Source organism: Nerophis lumbriciformis, linkage group LG29 (genome assembly GCF_033978685.3).
Source record: "Nerophis lumbriciformis linkage group LG29, RoL_Nlum_v2.1, whole genome shotgun sequence".
Taxonomy (NCBI): Eukaryota; Metazoa; Chordata; class Actinopteri; order Syngnathiformes; family Syngnathidae; genus Nerophis; species Nerophis lumbriciformis.
The window spans coordinates 29,555,685-29,572,500 of NC_084576.2; the positions used below are offsets into that span (position 1 = coordinate 29,555,685).

The 16,816-nt window shown below is 37.8% G+C and overlaps 2 protein-coding genes across 3 annotated transcripts in view; one reads left to right on the forward strand and one right to left on the reverse strand.

Annotated features, from left to right (window-relative positions):
* Positions 1-16,479, reverse strand: part of LOC133571977 (leucine-rich repeat-containing protein 17-like) — a 57,350-nt gene extending 40,871 nt beyond the window's left edge. The window contains exon 1 of the mRNA XM_061924552.1: positions 16,333-16,479. The gene's annotated coding sequence lies outside the window, so the exon portion shown is untranslated. The remainder of the gene's footprint in view (positions 1-16,332) is intronic.
* The window catches only part of fbxl13 (F-box and leucine-rich repeat protein 13), a 100,072-nt gene that overhangs the window by 64,153 nt on the left and 19,103 nt on the right, over positions 1-16,816 (forward strand). For both annotated transcript variants that reach the window (XM_061924549.2, XM_061924550.2), the window contains exons 11-13: positions 12,217-12,317; positions 16,263-16,392; positions 16,650-16,748. In XM_061924549.2, the coding sequence (XP_061780533.1) occupies positions 12,217-12,317; positions 16,263-16,392; positions 16,650-16,748 (330 nt within the window). The remainder of the gene's footprint in view (positions 1-12,216; positions 12,318-16,262; positions 16,393-16,649; positions 16,749-16,816) is intronic.

A 16,816-nucleotide genomic window follows, 5' to 3' on the forward strand; every position in this document is an offset into this window, starting at 1 on the left:
ATGGTAGAAAACTTGAATGGTCTGAATGAGTTCAAATGGTTGGTGATGAAATGTTTCAAATTAGTGGAGAAATGTTGAAGTAGTAACATGTTGAATTGAGAAATTGTATTACGGAATTCCTGGAATTTCGGGAAAACCGGGAATTTTTCCAGTTCAAAATACAACTTTGTTTTTTTGTCCTGATTAAGAGGAATGTTTTGACAGTGGAACGGTTGAAATGTGTTGAAAAATGTGGAAGGAGTAGTCGCCAAACAAAAAGTATGGAAATAGGGCTTTAGAAAAGCAGGAATTCTGGAAAATCCTGGAATTTTTTTGAACTTGGAAAAATTATAGTTTGAATTTCCAGAATAGTGGAATATGTTGAAGTGGAATGGTTTGAATAGGTTGGAAAATGTGGAAATGGTGAGAGTCTGAAAAATGGCCAATTCATTTTGAATGGGAAAAATGTCCCGGAAAACCTGGAATTCTGGGAAACCTGGGAATTTTTCAAGTGAAAGCCCGCGATTCCCGAACAGGCTGAACAGTTTGAAGTTGGAACAGTTTGAATCAGATGGAAAATGTGGGAGTTGTGGAACTTTGAAGAATGTCCCATTCATTTCAATGGGAATTGTGGTAATTTCAGGAAAAGCGGGAATTTTCTTGAAAATGGTAGAAAACTTGAATGGTCTGAATGAGTTCAAATGGTTGGTGATTAAATGTTTCAAATTAGTGAAGAAATGTTGAAGTAGTAACCTGTTGAATTGAGAAATGGTATTACGGAATTCCTGGAATTTCGGGAATTTTTCCAGTTCAAAAAACAACTTTGTTTTTTTCCTGATTAATGGGAATGTTTTGACAGTGGAACAGTTGAAATGTGTTGAAAAATGTGGAAGAAGTAGTCGCCAGAAAAAAGTGTGGAAATAGGGCTTTAGAAAAGCAGGAATTCTGGAAAATCCCGGAATTTTTTTGAACTTGGAAAAATTATTGTTTGAATTTCCAGAATGGTGGAATGTGTTGAAGGTGGAATGGTTTGAATAGGTTGGAAAATGTGGAAATGGTGAGAGTCTGAAAAATGGCCAATTCAGTTTGAATGGGAAAAATGTCCCGGAAAACTGGGAAATCTGGGAATTTTTGGAATTTGTCAAGTGAAAGCTTGCTATTCCCAAACAAGCTGAACAGTTTGAAGTTGGAACGCTTTGAATCAGATGGAAAATGTGAGAGTTGTGGAACTTTGAAGAATGTCCCATTCATTTCAATGGGAATTTCAGAAGAATTTGGTAATTTCAGGAAAAGCGGGAATTTTCTTGAAAATGGTAGAAAACTCTAATGGTCTGAATGAGTTGAAATGGTTGGTGATGAAATGTTTCAAATTAGTGAAGAAATGTTGAAGTAATAACCTGTTGAATTGAGAAATGGTATTGCGGAATTCCTGGAATTTGGGGAATTTTTCCAGTTCAAAAAACAACTTTGTTTTTTGTCCTGATTAAGAGGAATGTTTTGACGGTGGAACGGTTGAAATGCATTGAAAAATGTGGAAGAAGTTGTCGCCAGAAAAAAAGTGTGGAAATAGGGCTATGGAAAAGCAGGAATTCTGGAAAATCCTGGAATTTTTTTGAACTTGGAAAAATTATAGTTTGAATTTCCAGAATGGTGGAATATGTTGAAGGTGGATTTGAATGGGTTGGAAAATGTGGAAATGGTGAAAGTTTGAAAAATGGCCAATTTGTTTTGAATGGGAAAAATGGCCCGGAAAATTATGGGAATTTGTCAAGTGAAAGCCTGTGATTCCCAAACAGGCTGAACAGTTTGAAGTTCGGACGGTTTTAATCAGATGGAAAATGTGGGAGTTGTGGGACTTTGAAGAATGTCCCATTCATTTCAATGGGAATTGTGGTAATTTCAGGAAAAGCGGGAATTTTTTTGAAAATGGTAGAAATCTTGAATGGTCTGAATGAGTTCAAATGGTTGGTGTTGAAATGTTTCAAATTAGTGAAGAAATGTTGAAGTAGTAACATGTTGAATTGAGAAATTGTATTACGGAATTCCTGGAATTTCGGTAATTTTTCCAGTTCAAAAAACAACTTTGTTTTTTTTCCTGATTAAGAGGAATGTTTTGACGGTGGAACGGTTGAAATGCGTTGAAAAATGTGGAAGGAGTAGTCGCCAGAAAAAAAAGTGTGGAAATAGGGCTCTGGAAAAGCAGGAATTCTGGAAAATCCTGGAATTTTTTTGAACTTGGAAAAATTATAGTTTGAATTTCCAGAATGGTGGAATGTGTTGAAGGTGGAATGGTTTGAATAGGCTGAAAAATGTGGAAATGGTGAAAGTTTGAAAAATGGCCATTTCATTTTGAATGGGAAAAATGTCCCGGAAAACCTGGAATTCTGGGAAACCTGGGAATTTTTCAAGTGAAAGCCCGCGATTCCCCAACAGGCTGAACAGTTTGAAGTTGGAACGCTTTGAATCAGATGGAAAATGTGGGAGTTGTGGAACTTTGAAGAATGTCCCATTCATTTCAATGGGAATTTCAGAAAATTTCAGGAAAAGCGGGAATTTTCTTGAAAATGGTAGAAAACTTGAATGGTCTGAATGAGTTGAAATGGTTGGTGATGAAATGTTTCAAATTAGTGGAGAAATGTTGAAGTAGTAACCTGTTGAATTGAGAAATGGTATTACGGAATTCCTGGAATTTCGGGAATTTTTCCAGTTCAAAAAACAACTTAGTTTTTGTCCTGATTAAGAGGAATGTTTTGACGGTGGAACGGTTAAAATGCGTTGAAAAATGTGAAAAGAGTAGTCGCCAGAAAAAAAGTGTGGAAATAGAGCTTTAGAAAAGCAGGAATTCTGGAAAATCCTGGAATTGTTTTGAACTTGGAAAAATTATTGTTTGAATTTCCAGAATAGTGGAATGTGTTGAAGGTGGAATGGTTTGAATAGGTTGAAAAATGTGGAAATGGTGAAAGTTTGAAAAATGGCCAATTCATTTTGAATGGGAAAAATATCCCGGAAAACCTGTAATTCTGAGAAATCTGGTAATTTTTGGAATTTGGGAGTTGTGGAACTTTGAAAAATTTCCCATTACTTTCAATGGGAATTTCAGAAAAATGTGGTCATTTCAGGAAAAGCGGGAATTTTTTTGAAAATGGTAGAAAACTTGAATGGTCTGAATGAGTTGAAATGGTTGGTGATGAAATGTTTCAAATTAGTGGAGAAATGTTGAAGTAGTAACCTGTTGAATTGAGGAATGGTAATACGGAATTCCTGGAATTTCGGGAATTTTTCCAGTTCAAAAAACAACTTTTGTTTTTTTTCCTGATTAAGAGGAATGTTTTGACGGTGGAACGGTTGAAATGCGTTGAAAAATGTGAAAGGAGTAGTCGCCAAAAAAAAAGTATAGAATTAGGGCTTTGGAAAAGCAGGAATTCTGGAAAATCCTGGAATTTTTTCGAACTTGGAAAAATTATTGTTTGAATTTCCAGAAAAGCGGGAATTTTTTTTAAAATGGTAGAAAACTTGAATGGTCAAAATGAGTTAAAATGGTTGGTGATGAAATGTTTCAAATTAGTGGAGAAATGTTGAAGTAGTAACATGTTAAATTGAGAAATTGTATTACGGAATTCCTGGAATTTCGGGAAAACCGGGAATTTTTCCAGTTCAATATTCAACTTTGTTTTTTTTTCCTGATTAAGAGGAATGTTTTGACGGTGGAACGGTTGAAATGCGTTGAAAAATGTGGAAAGAGTAGTTGCCAGAAAAAAAGTGTGGAAATAGGGCTCTGGAAAAGCAGGAATTCTGGAAAACCCTGGAATTTTTTCGAACTTGGAAAAATTATAGTTTGAATTTCCAGAATGGTGGAATGTGTTGAAGGTGGAATGGTTTGAATAGGCTGAAAAATGTGGAAATGGTGAAAGTTTGAAAAATGGCCAATTCATTTTGAATAGGAAAAATGTCCCGGAAAACCTGGAATTCTGGGAAATCTGGGAATTTTTGGAATTTTTCAAGTGAAAGCCCGCGATTCCCAAACAAGCTGAACAGTTTGAAGTTGGGACAGTTTGAATCAGATGGAACATGTGGGAGTTGTGGAACTTTGAAGAATGTCCCATTCATTTCAATGGGAATTTCAGAAAAATTTGGTAATTTCAAGAAAAGCGGGAATTTTTTTGAAAATGGTAGAAAACTTGAATGGTCTGAATGAGTTCAAATGGTTGGTGATGAAATGTTTCAAATTAGTGGAGAAATGTTGAAGTAGTAACCTGTTGAATTGAGAAATGGTATTACGGAATTCCTGGAATTTCGGGAATTTTTCCAGTTCAAAAAACAACTTTGTTTTTTGTCCTGATTAAGAGGAATGTTTTGACGGTAGAACAGTTGAAGTGTGTTGAAAAATGTGGAAGAAGTAGTCGCCAGAAAAAAAGTGTGGAAATAGGGCTTTGGAAAAGCAGGAATTCTGGAAAATCCTGGAATTTTTTTTAACTTGGAAAAATTATAGTTTGAATTTCCAGAATGGTGGAATATGTTGAAGGTGGAATGGTTTTAATAGGTTGAAAAATGTGGAAATGGTGAAAGTTTGAAAAATGGCCAATTCATTTTGAATGGGAAAAATGTCCCGGAAAACCTGGAATTCTGGGAAACCTGGGAATTTTTCAAGTGAAAGCCCACAATTCCCGAACAGGCTGAACAGTTTGAAGTTGGAACGCTTTGAATCAGATGGAAATTGTGAGAGTTGTGGAACTTTGAAGAATGTCCCATTCATTTCAATGGGAATTTCAGAAAAATGTGGTAATTTCAGGAAAAGCGTGAATTTTTTTGAAAATGGTAGAAAACTTGAATGGTCTGAATGAGTTCAAATGGTTGGTGATGAAATGTTTCAAATTAGTGGAGAAATGTTGAAGTAGTAACCTGTTGAATTGAGAAATGGTATTACGGAATTCCTGGAATTTCGGGAATTTTTCCAGTTCAAAAAACAACTTTGTTTTTTGTCCTGATTAAGAGGAATGTTTTGACGGTGGAACGGTTGAAATGTGTTGAAAAATGTGGAAGGAGTAGTCGCCAAAAAAAAAGTATGGAAATAGGGCTTTGGAAAAGCAGGAATTCTGGAAAATCCTGGAATTTTTTCGAACTTGGAAAATTTTTTGTTTGAATTTCCAGAATGGTGGAATATGTTGAAGGTGGAATGGTTTGAATAGGTTGAAAAATGTGGAAAGAGTGAGAGTCTGAAAAATGGCCAATTCAGTTTGAATGGGAAAAATGGCCCGGAAAACTGGGAATTCTGAGAAATCTGGGAATTTTTGGAATTTTTCAAGTGAAAGCCTGCAATTCCCGAACAGGGTGAACAGTTTGAAGTTGGAACGGTTTGAATCAGGTGGAAAATGTGGGAGTTGTGGAACTTTGAAAAATTTCCCATTACTTTAAATGGGAATTTCAGAAAAATTTGGTAATTTCAGGAAAAGCGGGAATTTTCTTGAAAATGGTTAAAAACTTTAATGGTCCGAATGAGTTGAAATGGTTGGTGATGAAATGTTTCAAATTAGTGGAGAAATGTTGAAGTAGTAACATGTTGAATTGAGAAATTGTATTACAGAATTCCTGGAATTTTGGGAAAACCGGGAATTTTTCCAGTTCAAAATACAACTTTGTTTTTTTGTCCTGATTAAGAGGAATGTTTTGACGGTGGAACAGTTGAAATGCGTTGAAAAATGTGGAAGGAGTAGTCGCCAGAAAAAAAGTGTGGAAATAGGGCTTTGGAAAAGCAGGAATTCTGGAAAATCCTGGAATTTTTTTGAACTTGGAAAAATTATTGTTTGAATTTCCAGAATGGTGGAATATGTTGAAGGTGGAATGGTTTGAATAGTTTGGAAAATGTGGAAATGGTGAGAGTCTGAAAAATGGCCAATTCAGTTTGAATGGGAAAAATGTCCCGGAAAACCTGGAATTCTGAGAAATCTGGTAATTTTTGGAATTTGGGAGTTGTGGAACTTTGAAAAATGTCCCATTACTTTCAATGGGAATTTCAGAAAAATGTGGTCATTTCAGGAAAAGTGGGAATTTTTTTGAAAATGGTAGAAAACTTGAATGGTCTGAATGAGTTCAAATGGTTGGTGATGAAATGTTTCAAATTAGTGGAGAAATGTTGAAGTAGTAACATGTTGAATTGAGAAATTGTATTACGGAATTCCTGGAATTTCGGGAAAACCGGGAATTTTTCCAGTTCAAAATACAACTTTGTTTTTTTGTCCTGATTAAGAGGAATGTTTTGACAGTGGAACGGTTGAAATGTGTTGAAAAATGTGGAAGGAGTAGTCGCCAAACAAAAAGTATGGAAATAGGGCTTTAGAAAAGCAGGAATTCTGGAAAATCCTGGAATTTTTTTGAACTTGGAAAAATTATAGTTTGAATTTCCAGAATAGTGGAATATGTTGAAGTGGAATGGTTTGAATAGGTTGGAAAATGTGGAAATGGTGAGAGTCTGAAAAATGGCCAATTCATTTTGAATGGGAAAAATGTCCCGGAAAACCTGGAATTCTGGGAAACCTGGGAATTTTTCAAGTGAAAGCCCGCGATTCCCGAACAGGCTGAACAGTTTGAAGTTGGAACAGTTTGAATCAGATGGAAAATGTGGGAGTTGTGGAACTTTGAAGAATGTCCCATTCATTTCAATGGGAATTGTGGTAATTTCAGGAAAAGCGGGAATTTTCTTGAAAATGGTAGAAAACTTGAATGGTCTGAATGAGTTCAAATGGTTGGTGATTAAATGTTTCAAATTAGTGAAGAAATGTTGAAGTAGTAACCTGTTGAATTGAGAAATGGTATTACGGAATTCCTGGAATTTCGGGAATTTTTCCAGTTCAAAAAACAACTTTGTTTTTTTCCTGATTAATGGGAATGTTTTGACAGTGGAACAGTTGAAATGTGTTGAAAAATGTGGAAGAAGTAGTCGCCAGAAAAAAGTGTGGAAATAGGGCTTTAGAAAAGCAGGAATTCTGGAAAATCCCGGAATTTTTTTGAACTTGGAAAAATTATTGTTTGAATTTCCAGAATGGTGGAATGTGTTGAAGGTGGAATGGTTTGAATAGGTTGGAAAATGTGGAAATGGTGAGAGTCTGAAAAATGGCCAATTCAGTTTGAATGGGAAAAATGTCCCGGAAAACTGGGAAATCTGGGAATTTTTGGAATTTGTCAAGTGAAAGCTTGCTATTCCCAAACAAGCTGAACAGTTTGAAGTTGGAACGCTTTGAATCAGATGGAAAATGTGAGAGTTGTGGAACTTTGAAGAATGTCCCATTCATTTCAATGGGAATTTCAGAAGAATTTGGTAATTTCAGGAAAAGCGGGAATTTTCTTGAAAATGGTAGAAAACTCTAATGGTCTGAATGAGTTGAAATGGTTGGTGATGAAATGTTTCAAATTAGTGAAGAAATGTTGAAGTAATAACCTGTTGAATTGAGAAATGGTATTGCGGAATTCCTGGAATTTGGGGAATTTTTCCAGTTCAAAAAACAACTTTGTTTTTTGTCCTGATTAAGAGGAATGTTTTGACGGTGGAACGGTTGAAATGCATTGAAAAATGTGGAAGAAGTTGTCGCCAGAAAAAAAGTGTGGAAATAGGGCTATGGAAAAGCAGGAATTCTGGAAAATCCTGGAATTTTTTTGAACTTGGAAAAATTATAGTTTGAATTTCCAGAATGGTGGAATATGTTGAAGGTGGATTTGAATGGGTTGGAAAATGTGGAAATGGTGAAAGTTTGAAAAATGGCCAATTTGTTTTGAATGGGAAAAATGGCCCGGAAAATTATGGGAATTTGTCAAGTGAAAGCCTGTGATTCCCAAACAGGCTGAACAGTTTGAAGTTCGGACGGTTTTAATCAGATGGAAAATGTGGGAGTTGTGGGACTTTGAAGAATGTCCCATTCATTTCAATGGGAATTGTGGTAATTTCAGGAAAAGCGGGAATTTTTTTGAAAATGGTAGAAATCTTGAATGGTCTGAATGAGTTCAAATGGTTGGTGTTGAAATGTTTCAAATTAGTGAAGAAATGTTGAAGTAGTAACATGTTGAATTGAGAAATTGTATTACGGAATTCCTGGAATTTCGGTAATTTTTCCAGTTCAAAAAACAACTTTGTTTTTTTTCCTGATTAAGAGGAATGTTTTGACGGTGGAACGGTTGAAATGCGTTGAAAAATGTGGAAGGAGTAGTCGCCAGAAAAAAAAGTGTGGAAATAGGGCTCTGGAAAAGCAGGAATTCTGGAAAATCCTGGAATTTTTTTGAACTTGGAAAAATTATAGTTTGAATTTCCAGAATGGTGGAATGTGTTGAAGGTGGAATGGTTTGAATAGGCTGAAAAATGTGGAAATGGTGAAAGTTTGAAAAATGGCCATTTCATTTTGAATGGGAAAAATGTCCCGGAAAACCTGGAATTCTGGGAAACCTGGGAATTTTTCAAGTGAAAGCCCGCGATTCCCCAACAGGCTGAACAGTTTGAAGTTGGAACGCTTTGAATCAGATGGAAAATGTGGGAGTTGTGGAACTTTGAAGAATGTCCCATTCATTTCAATGGGAATTTCAGAAAATTTCAGGAAAAGCGGGAATTTTCTTGAAAATGGTAGAAAACTTGAATGGTCTGAATGAGTTGAAATGGTTGGTGATGAAATGTTTCAAATTAGTGGAGAAATGTTGAAGTAGTAACCTGTTGAATTGAGAAATGGTATTACGGAATTCCTGGAATTTCGGGAATTTTTCCAGTTCAAAAAACAACTTAGTTTTTGTCCTGATTAAGAGGAATGTTTTGACGGTGGAACGGTTAAAATGCGTTGAAAAATGTGAAAAGAGTAGTCGCCAGAAAAAAAGTGTGGAAATAGAGCTTTAGAAAAGCAGGAATTCTGGAAAATCCTGGAATTGTTTTGAACTTGGAAAAATTATTGTTTGAATTTCCAGAATAGTGGAATGTGTTGAAGGTGGAATGGTTTGAATAGGTTGAAAAATGTGGAAATGGTGAAAGTTTGAAAAATGGCCAATTCATTTTGAATGGGAAAAATATCCCGGAAAACCTGTAATTCTGAGAAATCTGGTAATTTTTGGAATTTGGGAGTTGTGGAACTTTGAAAAATTTCCCATTACTTTCAATGGGAATTTCAGAAAAATGTGGTCATTTCAGGAAAAGCGGGAATTTTTTTGAAAATGGTAGAAAACTTGAATGGTCTGAATGAGTTCAAATGGTTGGTGATGAAATGTTTCAAATTAGTGGAGAAATGTTGAAGTAGTAACCTGTTGAATTGAGGAATGGTAATACGGAATTCCTGGAATTTCGGGAATTTTTCCAGTTCAAAAAACAACTTTTGTTTTTTTTCCTGATTAAGAGGAATGTTTTGACGGTGGAACGGTTGAAATGCGTTGAAAAATGTGAAAGGAGTAGTCGCCAAAAAAAAAGTATAGAATTAGGGCTTTGGAAAAGCAGGAATTCTGGAAAATCCTGGAATTTTTTCGAACTTGGAAAAATTATTGTTTGAATTTCCAGAAAAGCGGGAATTTTTTTTAAAATGGTAGAAAACTTGAATGGTCAAAATGAGTTAAAATGGTTGGTGATGAAATGTTTCAAATTAGTGGAGAAATGTTGAAGTAGTAACATGTTAAATTGAGAAATTGTATTACGGAATTCCTGGAATTTCGGGAAAACCGGGAATTTTTCCAGTTCAATATTCAACTTTGTTTTTTTTTCCTGATTAAGAGGAATGTTTTGACGGTGGAACGGTTGAAATGCGTTGAAAAATGTGGAAAGAGTAGTTGCCAGAAAAAAAGTGTGGAAATAGGGCTCTGGAAAAGCAGGAATTCTGGAAAACCCTGGAATTTTTTCGAACTTGGAAAAATTATAGTTTGAATTTCCAGAATGGTGGAATGTGTTGAAGGTGGAATGGTTTGAATAGGCTGAAAAATGTGGAAATGGTGAAAGTTTGAAAAATGGCCAATTCATTTTGAATAGGAAAAATGTCCCGGAAAACCTGGAATTCTGGGAAATCTGGGAATTTTTGGAATTTTTCAAGTGAAAGCCCGCGATTCCCAAACAAGCTGAACAGTTTGAAGTTGGGACAGTTTGAATCAGATGGAACATGTGGGAGTTGTGGAACTTTGAAGAATGTCCCATTCATTTCAATGGGAATTTCAGAAAAATTTGGTAATTTCAAGAAAAGCGGGAATTTTTTTGAAAATGGTAGAAAACTTGAATGGTCTGAATGAGTTCAAATGGTTGGTGATGAAATGTTTCAAATTAGTGGAGAAATGTTGAAGTAGTAACCTGTTGAATTGAGAAATGGTATTACGGAATTCCTGGAATTTCGGGAATTTTTCCAGTTCAAAAAACAACTTTGTTTTTTGTCCTGATTAAGAGGAATGTTTTGACGGTAGAACAGTTGAAGTGTGTTGAAAAATGTGGAAGAAGTAGTCGCCAGAAAAAAAGTGTGGAAATAGGGCTTTGGAAAAGCAGGAATTCTGGAAAATCCTGGAATTTTTTTTAACTTGGAAAAATTATAGTTTGAATTTCCAGAATGGTGGAATATGTTGAAGGTGGAATGGTTTTAATAGGTTGAAAAATGTGGAAATGGTGAAAGTTTGAAAAATGGCCAATTCATTTTGAATGGGAAAAATGTCCCGGAAAACCTGGAATTCTGGGAAACCTGGGAATTTTTCAAGTGAAAGCCCACAATTCCCGAACAGGCTGAACAGTTTGAAGTTGGAACGCTTTGAATCAGATGGAAATTGTGAGAGTTGTGGAACTTTGAAGAATGTCCCATTCATTTCAATGGGAATTTCAGAAAAATGTGGTAATTTCAGGAAAAGCGTGAATTTTTTTGAAAATGGTAGAAAACTTGAATGGTCTGAATGAGTTCAAATGGTTGGTGATGAAATGTTTCAAATTAGTGGAGAAATGTTGAAGTAGTAACCTGTTGAATTGAGAAATGGTATTACGGAATTCCTGGAATTTCGGGAATTTTTCCAGTTCAAAAAACAACTTTGTTTTTTGTCCTGATTAAGAGGAATGTTTTGACGGTGGAACGGTTGAAATGTGTTGAAAAATGTGGAAGGAGTAGTCGCCAAAAAAAAAGTATGGAAATAGGGCTTTGGAAAAGCAGGAATTCTGGAAAATCCTGGAATTTTTTCGAACTTGGAAAATTTTTTGTTTGAATTTCCAGAATGGTGGAATATGTTGAAGGTGGAATGGTTTGAATAGGTTGAAAAATGTGGAAAGAGTGAGAGTCTGAAAAATGGCCAATTCAGTTTGAATGGGAAAAATGGCCCGGAAAACTGGGAATTCTGAGAAATCTGGGAATTTTTGGAATTTTTCAAGTGAAAGCCTGCAATTCCCGAACAGGGTGAACAGTTTGAAGTTGGAACGGTTTGAATCAGGTGGAAAATGTGGGAGTTGTGGAACTTTGAAAAATTTCCCATTACTTTAAATGGGAATTTCAGAAAAATTTGGTAATTTCAGGAAAAGCGGGAATTTTCTTGAAAATGGTTAAAAACTTTAATGGTCCGAATGAGTTGAAATGGTTGGTGATGAAATGTTTCAAATTAGTGGAGAAATGTTGAAGTAGTAACATGTTGAATTGAGAAATTGTATTACAGAATTCCTGGAATTTTGGGAAAACCGGGAATTTTTCCAGTTCAAAATACAACTTTGTTTTTTTGTCCTGATTAAGAGGAATGTTTTGACGGTGGAACAGTTGAAATGCGTTGAAAAATGTGGAAGGAGTAGTCGCCAGAAAAAAAGTGTGGAAATAGGGCTTTGGAAAAGCAGGAATTCTGGAAAATCCTGGAATTTTTTTGAACTTGGAAAAATTATTGTTTGAATTTCCAGAATGGTGGAATATGTTGAAGGTGGAATGGTTTGAATAGGCTGAAAAATGTGGAAATGGTGAGAGTCTGAAAAATGGCCAATTCAGTTTGAATGGGAAAAATGTCCCGGAAATCTGGGAATTTTTGGAATTTTTCAAGTGAAAGTCCGCGATTCCCAAACAGGCTGAACAGTTTGAAGTTGGAACGCTTTGAATCAAGTGAAAAATGTGGAAGGTAGAGCGCGCCGAAATCTGTAGAAGAAGAAGTTGACTAAATAGATGAATGTTGGTGTAGAAAAGCATGTGTGAATGTTCTGGAGCGTTCACACAATAACAGCCGTTGTTTGGATGTTGAGATCCCGACTCCACAGACGTGGTCGCAGCTGTGTATGAAATGTGTCTTCTCTGGCAGGACGCCATGATCCAGTCCATGGTGGAGGGCTGCAACTGCCTGCTCTACATGAACATCTCCAGCACTCTTCTCACGGACCTCAGTCTCAAGGAACTCTCCAGGTAAACAATCTCATCATCATGGCTGGAGCCTTGCCCTCCACTTCCCAGAATTACCCTTCTTGATGCTCTTTTTCCAAACGTGCAGCCCAGCTCTGGTGCTTTCACGTGTGAGAACAACACGGCCAAGATTTAGATGAACAGATGTGGCGCGCTTAAGAGCGTGAACGCCAAAGCCGGCATGACGATGCAAATATTCTCTCCGTCCCTCCAACACAAAGTTGGAGCACACAATTGTGAGATGGAGACGACTAAAAGGGGCCGCCGCCAAAAAAATAATCGGTCTGCGTTAGCGCTTATAATAACATCGATATTATTTGGTGAACATTCAGGTCACTGTCACGACTTGATCTTGGGAGTTTGCTTTTCCGGGATGCAACGGAAAGTTGGCACGGGCGAGACGGGAATGAAGGTACATGATTTATTTAAAGACTCTAAATACAAAAAAAAAGGATCAAACAAAAGCGCGCACAGAGGCGGAGAATAAACTATGAAACCAAAAGACTATAGCAAAAAATACAAATGAAAAGCACGCACAGTGGCGGAGAACAAACTATGAAAAACAAAAAGACTCTAAACATGGAACCAAAACTTACTTTGACAAGGGGACATGAAGCAGGACCTTAGAGGAATGGACAGAGCATAAATGTGGTGTGAGGTCGTCAGGACGAACAACAGACAATGAATGAACTTAAAGTTAAAAGTTAAAGTTAAAGTACCAATGATTGTCACACACACACTAGGTGTGGCGAAATTATTCTCTGCATTTGACCCATCACCCTTGATCACCCCGTGGGAGGTGAGGGGAGCAGTGGGCAGCAGCGGTGGCCGCGCCCGGCAATCATTTTTGGTGATTTAACCCCCAATTCCAATTGCGCTTATAATAACATCGATATTATTTGGTGAACATTCAGGTCACTGTCACTACTTGATCTTGGGAGTTTGCTTTTCCGGGATAACATCGATATTATTTGGTGAACATTCAGGTCACTGTCACTACTTGATCTTGGGAGTTTGCTTTTCCGGGATGCAACGGAAAGTTGGCACGGGCGAGACGGGAATGAAGGTACATGATTTATTTAAAGACTATAAATACAAAAAAAAGGATCAAACAAAAAGCGCGCACAGTGGCGGAGAATAAACTATGAAACCAAAAGACTATAGCAAAAAATACAAATGAAAAGCACGCACAGTGGCGGAGAACAAACTATGAAAAACAAAAAGACTCTAAACATGGAACCAAAACTTACTTTGACAAGGGGACATGAAGCAGGACCTTAGAGGAATGGACGGAGCATAAATGTGGTGTGAGGTCGTCAGGACGAACAACAGAAAATGAATGAACTTAAAGTTAAAAGTTAAAGTTAAAGTACCAATGATTGTCACACACACACTAGGTGTGGCGAAATTATTCTCTGCATTTGACCCATCACCCTTGATCACCCCATGGGAGGTGAGGGGAGCAGTGGGCAGCAGCGGTGGCCGCGCCCGGGAATCATTTTTGGTGATTTAACCCCCAATTCCAACCCTTGATGCTGAGTGACAAGCAGGGAGGAAATGGGTCCCATTTTTATAGTCTTTGGTATGACTCGGCCGGGGTTTGAACCCACAACCTACCGATCTCAGGGCGGACACTCTAACCACTAGGCCACTTGAGTCGAGTCACTTGAGCCACTTGATACTTATGGACATGATTAACAACAGGTGCGTGACTCAAAACAGGTGCGTGACATGACAGGTGAAACTAATGGGTAACTATGGTGACAAAACAAAACAAAAGTGCACAAAAAGTCCAAAAATAAAACCTGATCACACAGACATGACAGTCACGATGTGTGTAAAGAGTATTGTTGGCAGGTTTTGGATTGTTTAATTAGAGGGTTTTGTTGGCAAAATAGAGAGCCTCCTTTGACTTTTTATGTATTTATTTATTTATTTATGACTAAGAGTGCATAAAAAAAGAAAACCACATGACTTATATAAGGATTGTGAATGATAAACAGCACAATGTACTATTTTTTTCCCTGGCTGTCACGCATATTTTGTTCAATCCCGAGCCTGAACAAGCAACTATAGCTGACAAGGTCACACATTATAACACTAATGCTCATGAAAATAGCGGTAATATGTTCCAAGTACATTATTATATTACAAACCCCGTTTCCATATGAGTTGGGAAATTGTGTTAGATGTAAATATAAACGGAATACAATGATTTGCAAATCCTTTTCAAGCCATATCCATTTGAATATGCTACAAAGACAACATATTTGATGTTCAAACTCATAAACTTTATTTTTTTGGGGGGAAAATAATAATTACCGTATTTTTCGGACTATAAGTCGCAGTTTTTTTCATAGTTTGCGACTTGCATATGTTTTTTTCCCTTCTTTATTATGCATTTTCGGCAGGTGCGACTTATACTCCGAAAAATACAGTAACTTAGAATTTCATGGCTGCAACACGTGCCAAAGTAGTTGGGAAAGGGCATGTTCACCACTGTGTTACATGGCCTTTCCTTTTAACAACACTCAGTAAACGTTTGGGAACTGAGGAGACACATTTTTTAAGCTTCCCATTCTTGCTTGATGTACAGCTTAAGTTGTTCAACAGTCTCTGTTGTGCTATTTTAGGCTTCATAATGCGCCACACATTTTCAATGGGAGACAGGTCTGGACTGCAGGCGGGCCAGTCTAGTACCCGCACTCTTTTACTATGAAGCCACGTTGATGTAACACGTGGCTTGGCATTGTCTTGCTGAAATAAGCAGGGGCGTCCATGATGACGTTGCTTGGATGGCAACATATGTTGCTCCAAAACCTGTATGTACCTTTCAGCATTAATGGCGCCTTCACAGATGTGTAAGTTACCCATGTCTTGGGCACTAATACACCCCCATACCATCACACATGCTGCCTTTTACACTTTGCGCCTAGAACAGTCCGGATGGTTCTGGAGGACAAGACAAGACGTCCACAGTTTCCAAAAACAATTTGAAATGTGGACTCGTCAGACCACAGAACACTTTTTCCACTTTGCATCAGTCCATCTTAGATGAGCTCGGGCCCAGCGAAGCCGACGACGTTTCTGGGTGTTGTTGATAAACGGTTTTCGCCTTGCATAGGAGAGATTTAACTTGCACTTACAGATGTAGCGACCAACTGTAGTTACTGACAATGGGTTTTTGAAGTGTTCCTGAGCCCATGTGGTGATATCCTTTACACACTTGTTGATGCAGTACAGCCTGAGGGATCGAAGGTCACGGGCTTAGCTGCTCAGTGATTTCTCCAGATTCTCTGAACCCTTTGATGATATTACGTAGCGTAGATGGTGAAATCCCTAAATTCCTTGCCATAGCTGGTTGAGAAAGGTTTTTCTTAAACTGTTCAACAATTTGCTCAGGCATTTGTTGACAAAGTGGTGACTCTCGCCCCATCCTTGTTTGTGAATGACTGAGCATTTCATGGAAGCTACTTTTATACCCAATCATGGCACCCACCTGTTCCCAATTTGCCTGCACACCTGTGGGATGTTCCAAATAAGTGTTTGATGAGCATTCCTCAACTTTCTCAGTCTTTTTTGCCACCTTTCCCAACTTCTTTGTCACGTGTTGCTGGCATCAAATTCTAAAGTTAATGATTATTTGCACAAAAAAAAAATGTTTATCAGTTTGAACATCAAATATGTTGTCTTTGTAGCATATTCAACTGAATATGGCTTGAAAATGATTTGCAAATATTCCGTTTATATTTACATCTAACACAATTTCCCAACTCATATGGAAACGGGGTTTGTATTATATTAGTATGTCAACAACTTGCTGTTCTGTTGTTAAATACCGATAAAAGACATTTCTTATGCTTCAGACATGTTGGTATTCATGTTTTGTCCCAATGAACCGCATCTACCCCGGCACTCATGCAGCCCATAACCACTCTTTTCCAACAGAAACTGCGTCAACCTCCAGTACCTGAGCGTGGCCTACTGCTACAAGCTGACGGACAAAGGCTTCCAGTACCTGAGCGTGGGAAGAGGCTGTCACAATCTGATCCACCTGGACCTGTCCGGCTGCACCCAGGTCAGTCGTCTAAAATCCAAACGCTCCACTTGTTTCTGGCCGCACTCAAAAAGTGAGCTGGGATCTGCATAGAAGGGAGGAGAGAGAGGGAAAGGGAGGGTCTGAGTGAGCCCCCAGGCCGACCCACCATGTGCTCACAACAACAAGGAGGGGGCGGGGTCACCAGTTTGCTTCCAGATGTATGTTTTCATTTATGGGAAGTGTGAGGAAGCAAATGGGATGACTCACATTCCTGTCCCCCATCTTGGCCCCTGAAGGTGAGCGTGACTGGTTTCAGCTACATCTCCAAGGCGTGCCCCTTCCTCAAAGAGATCGTGATCAACGACTTGGACCAGCTGTCCGATAACTGCGTCTCCGTGAGTTTCCTCGAAGGGTCGCCATGTGGACCATGGCTGTGGATCTTCTGAGGCGGATGGTCTCGTAA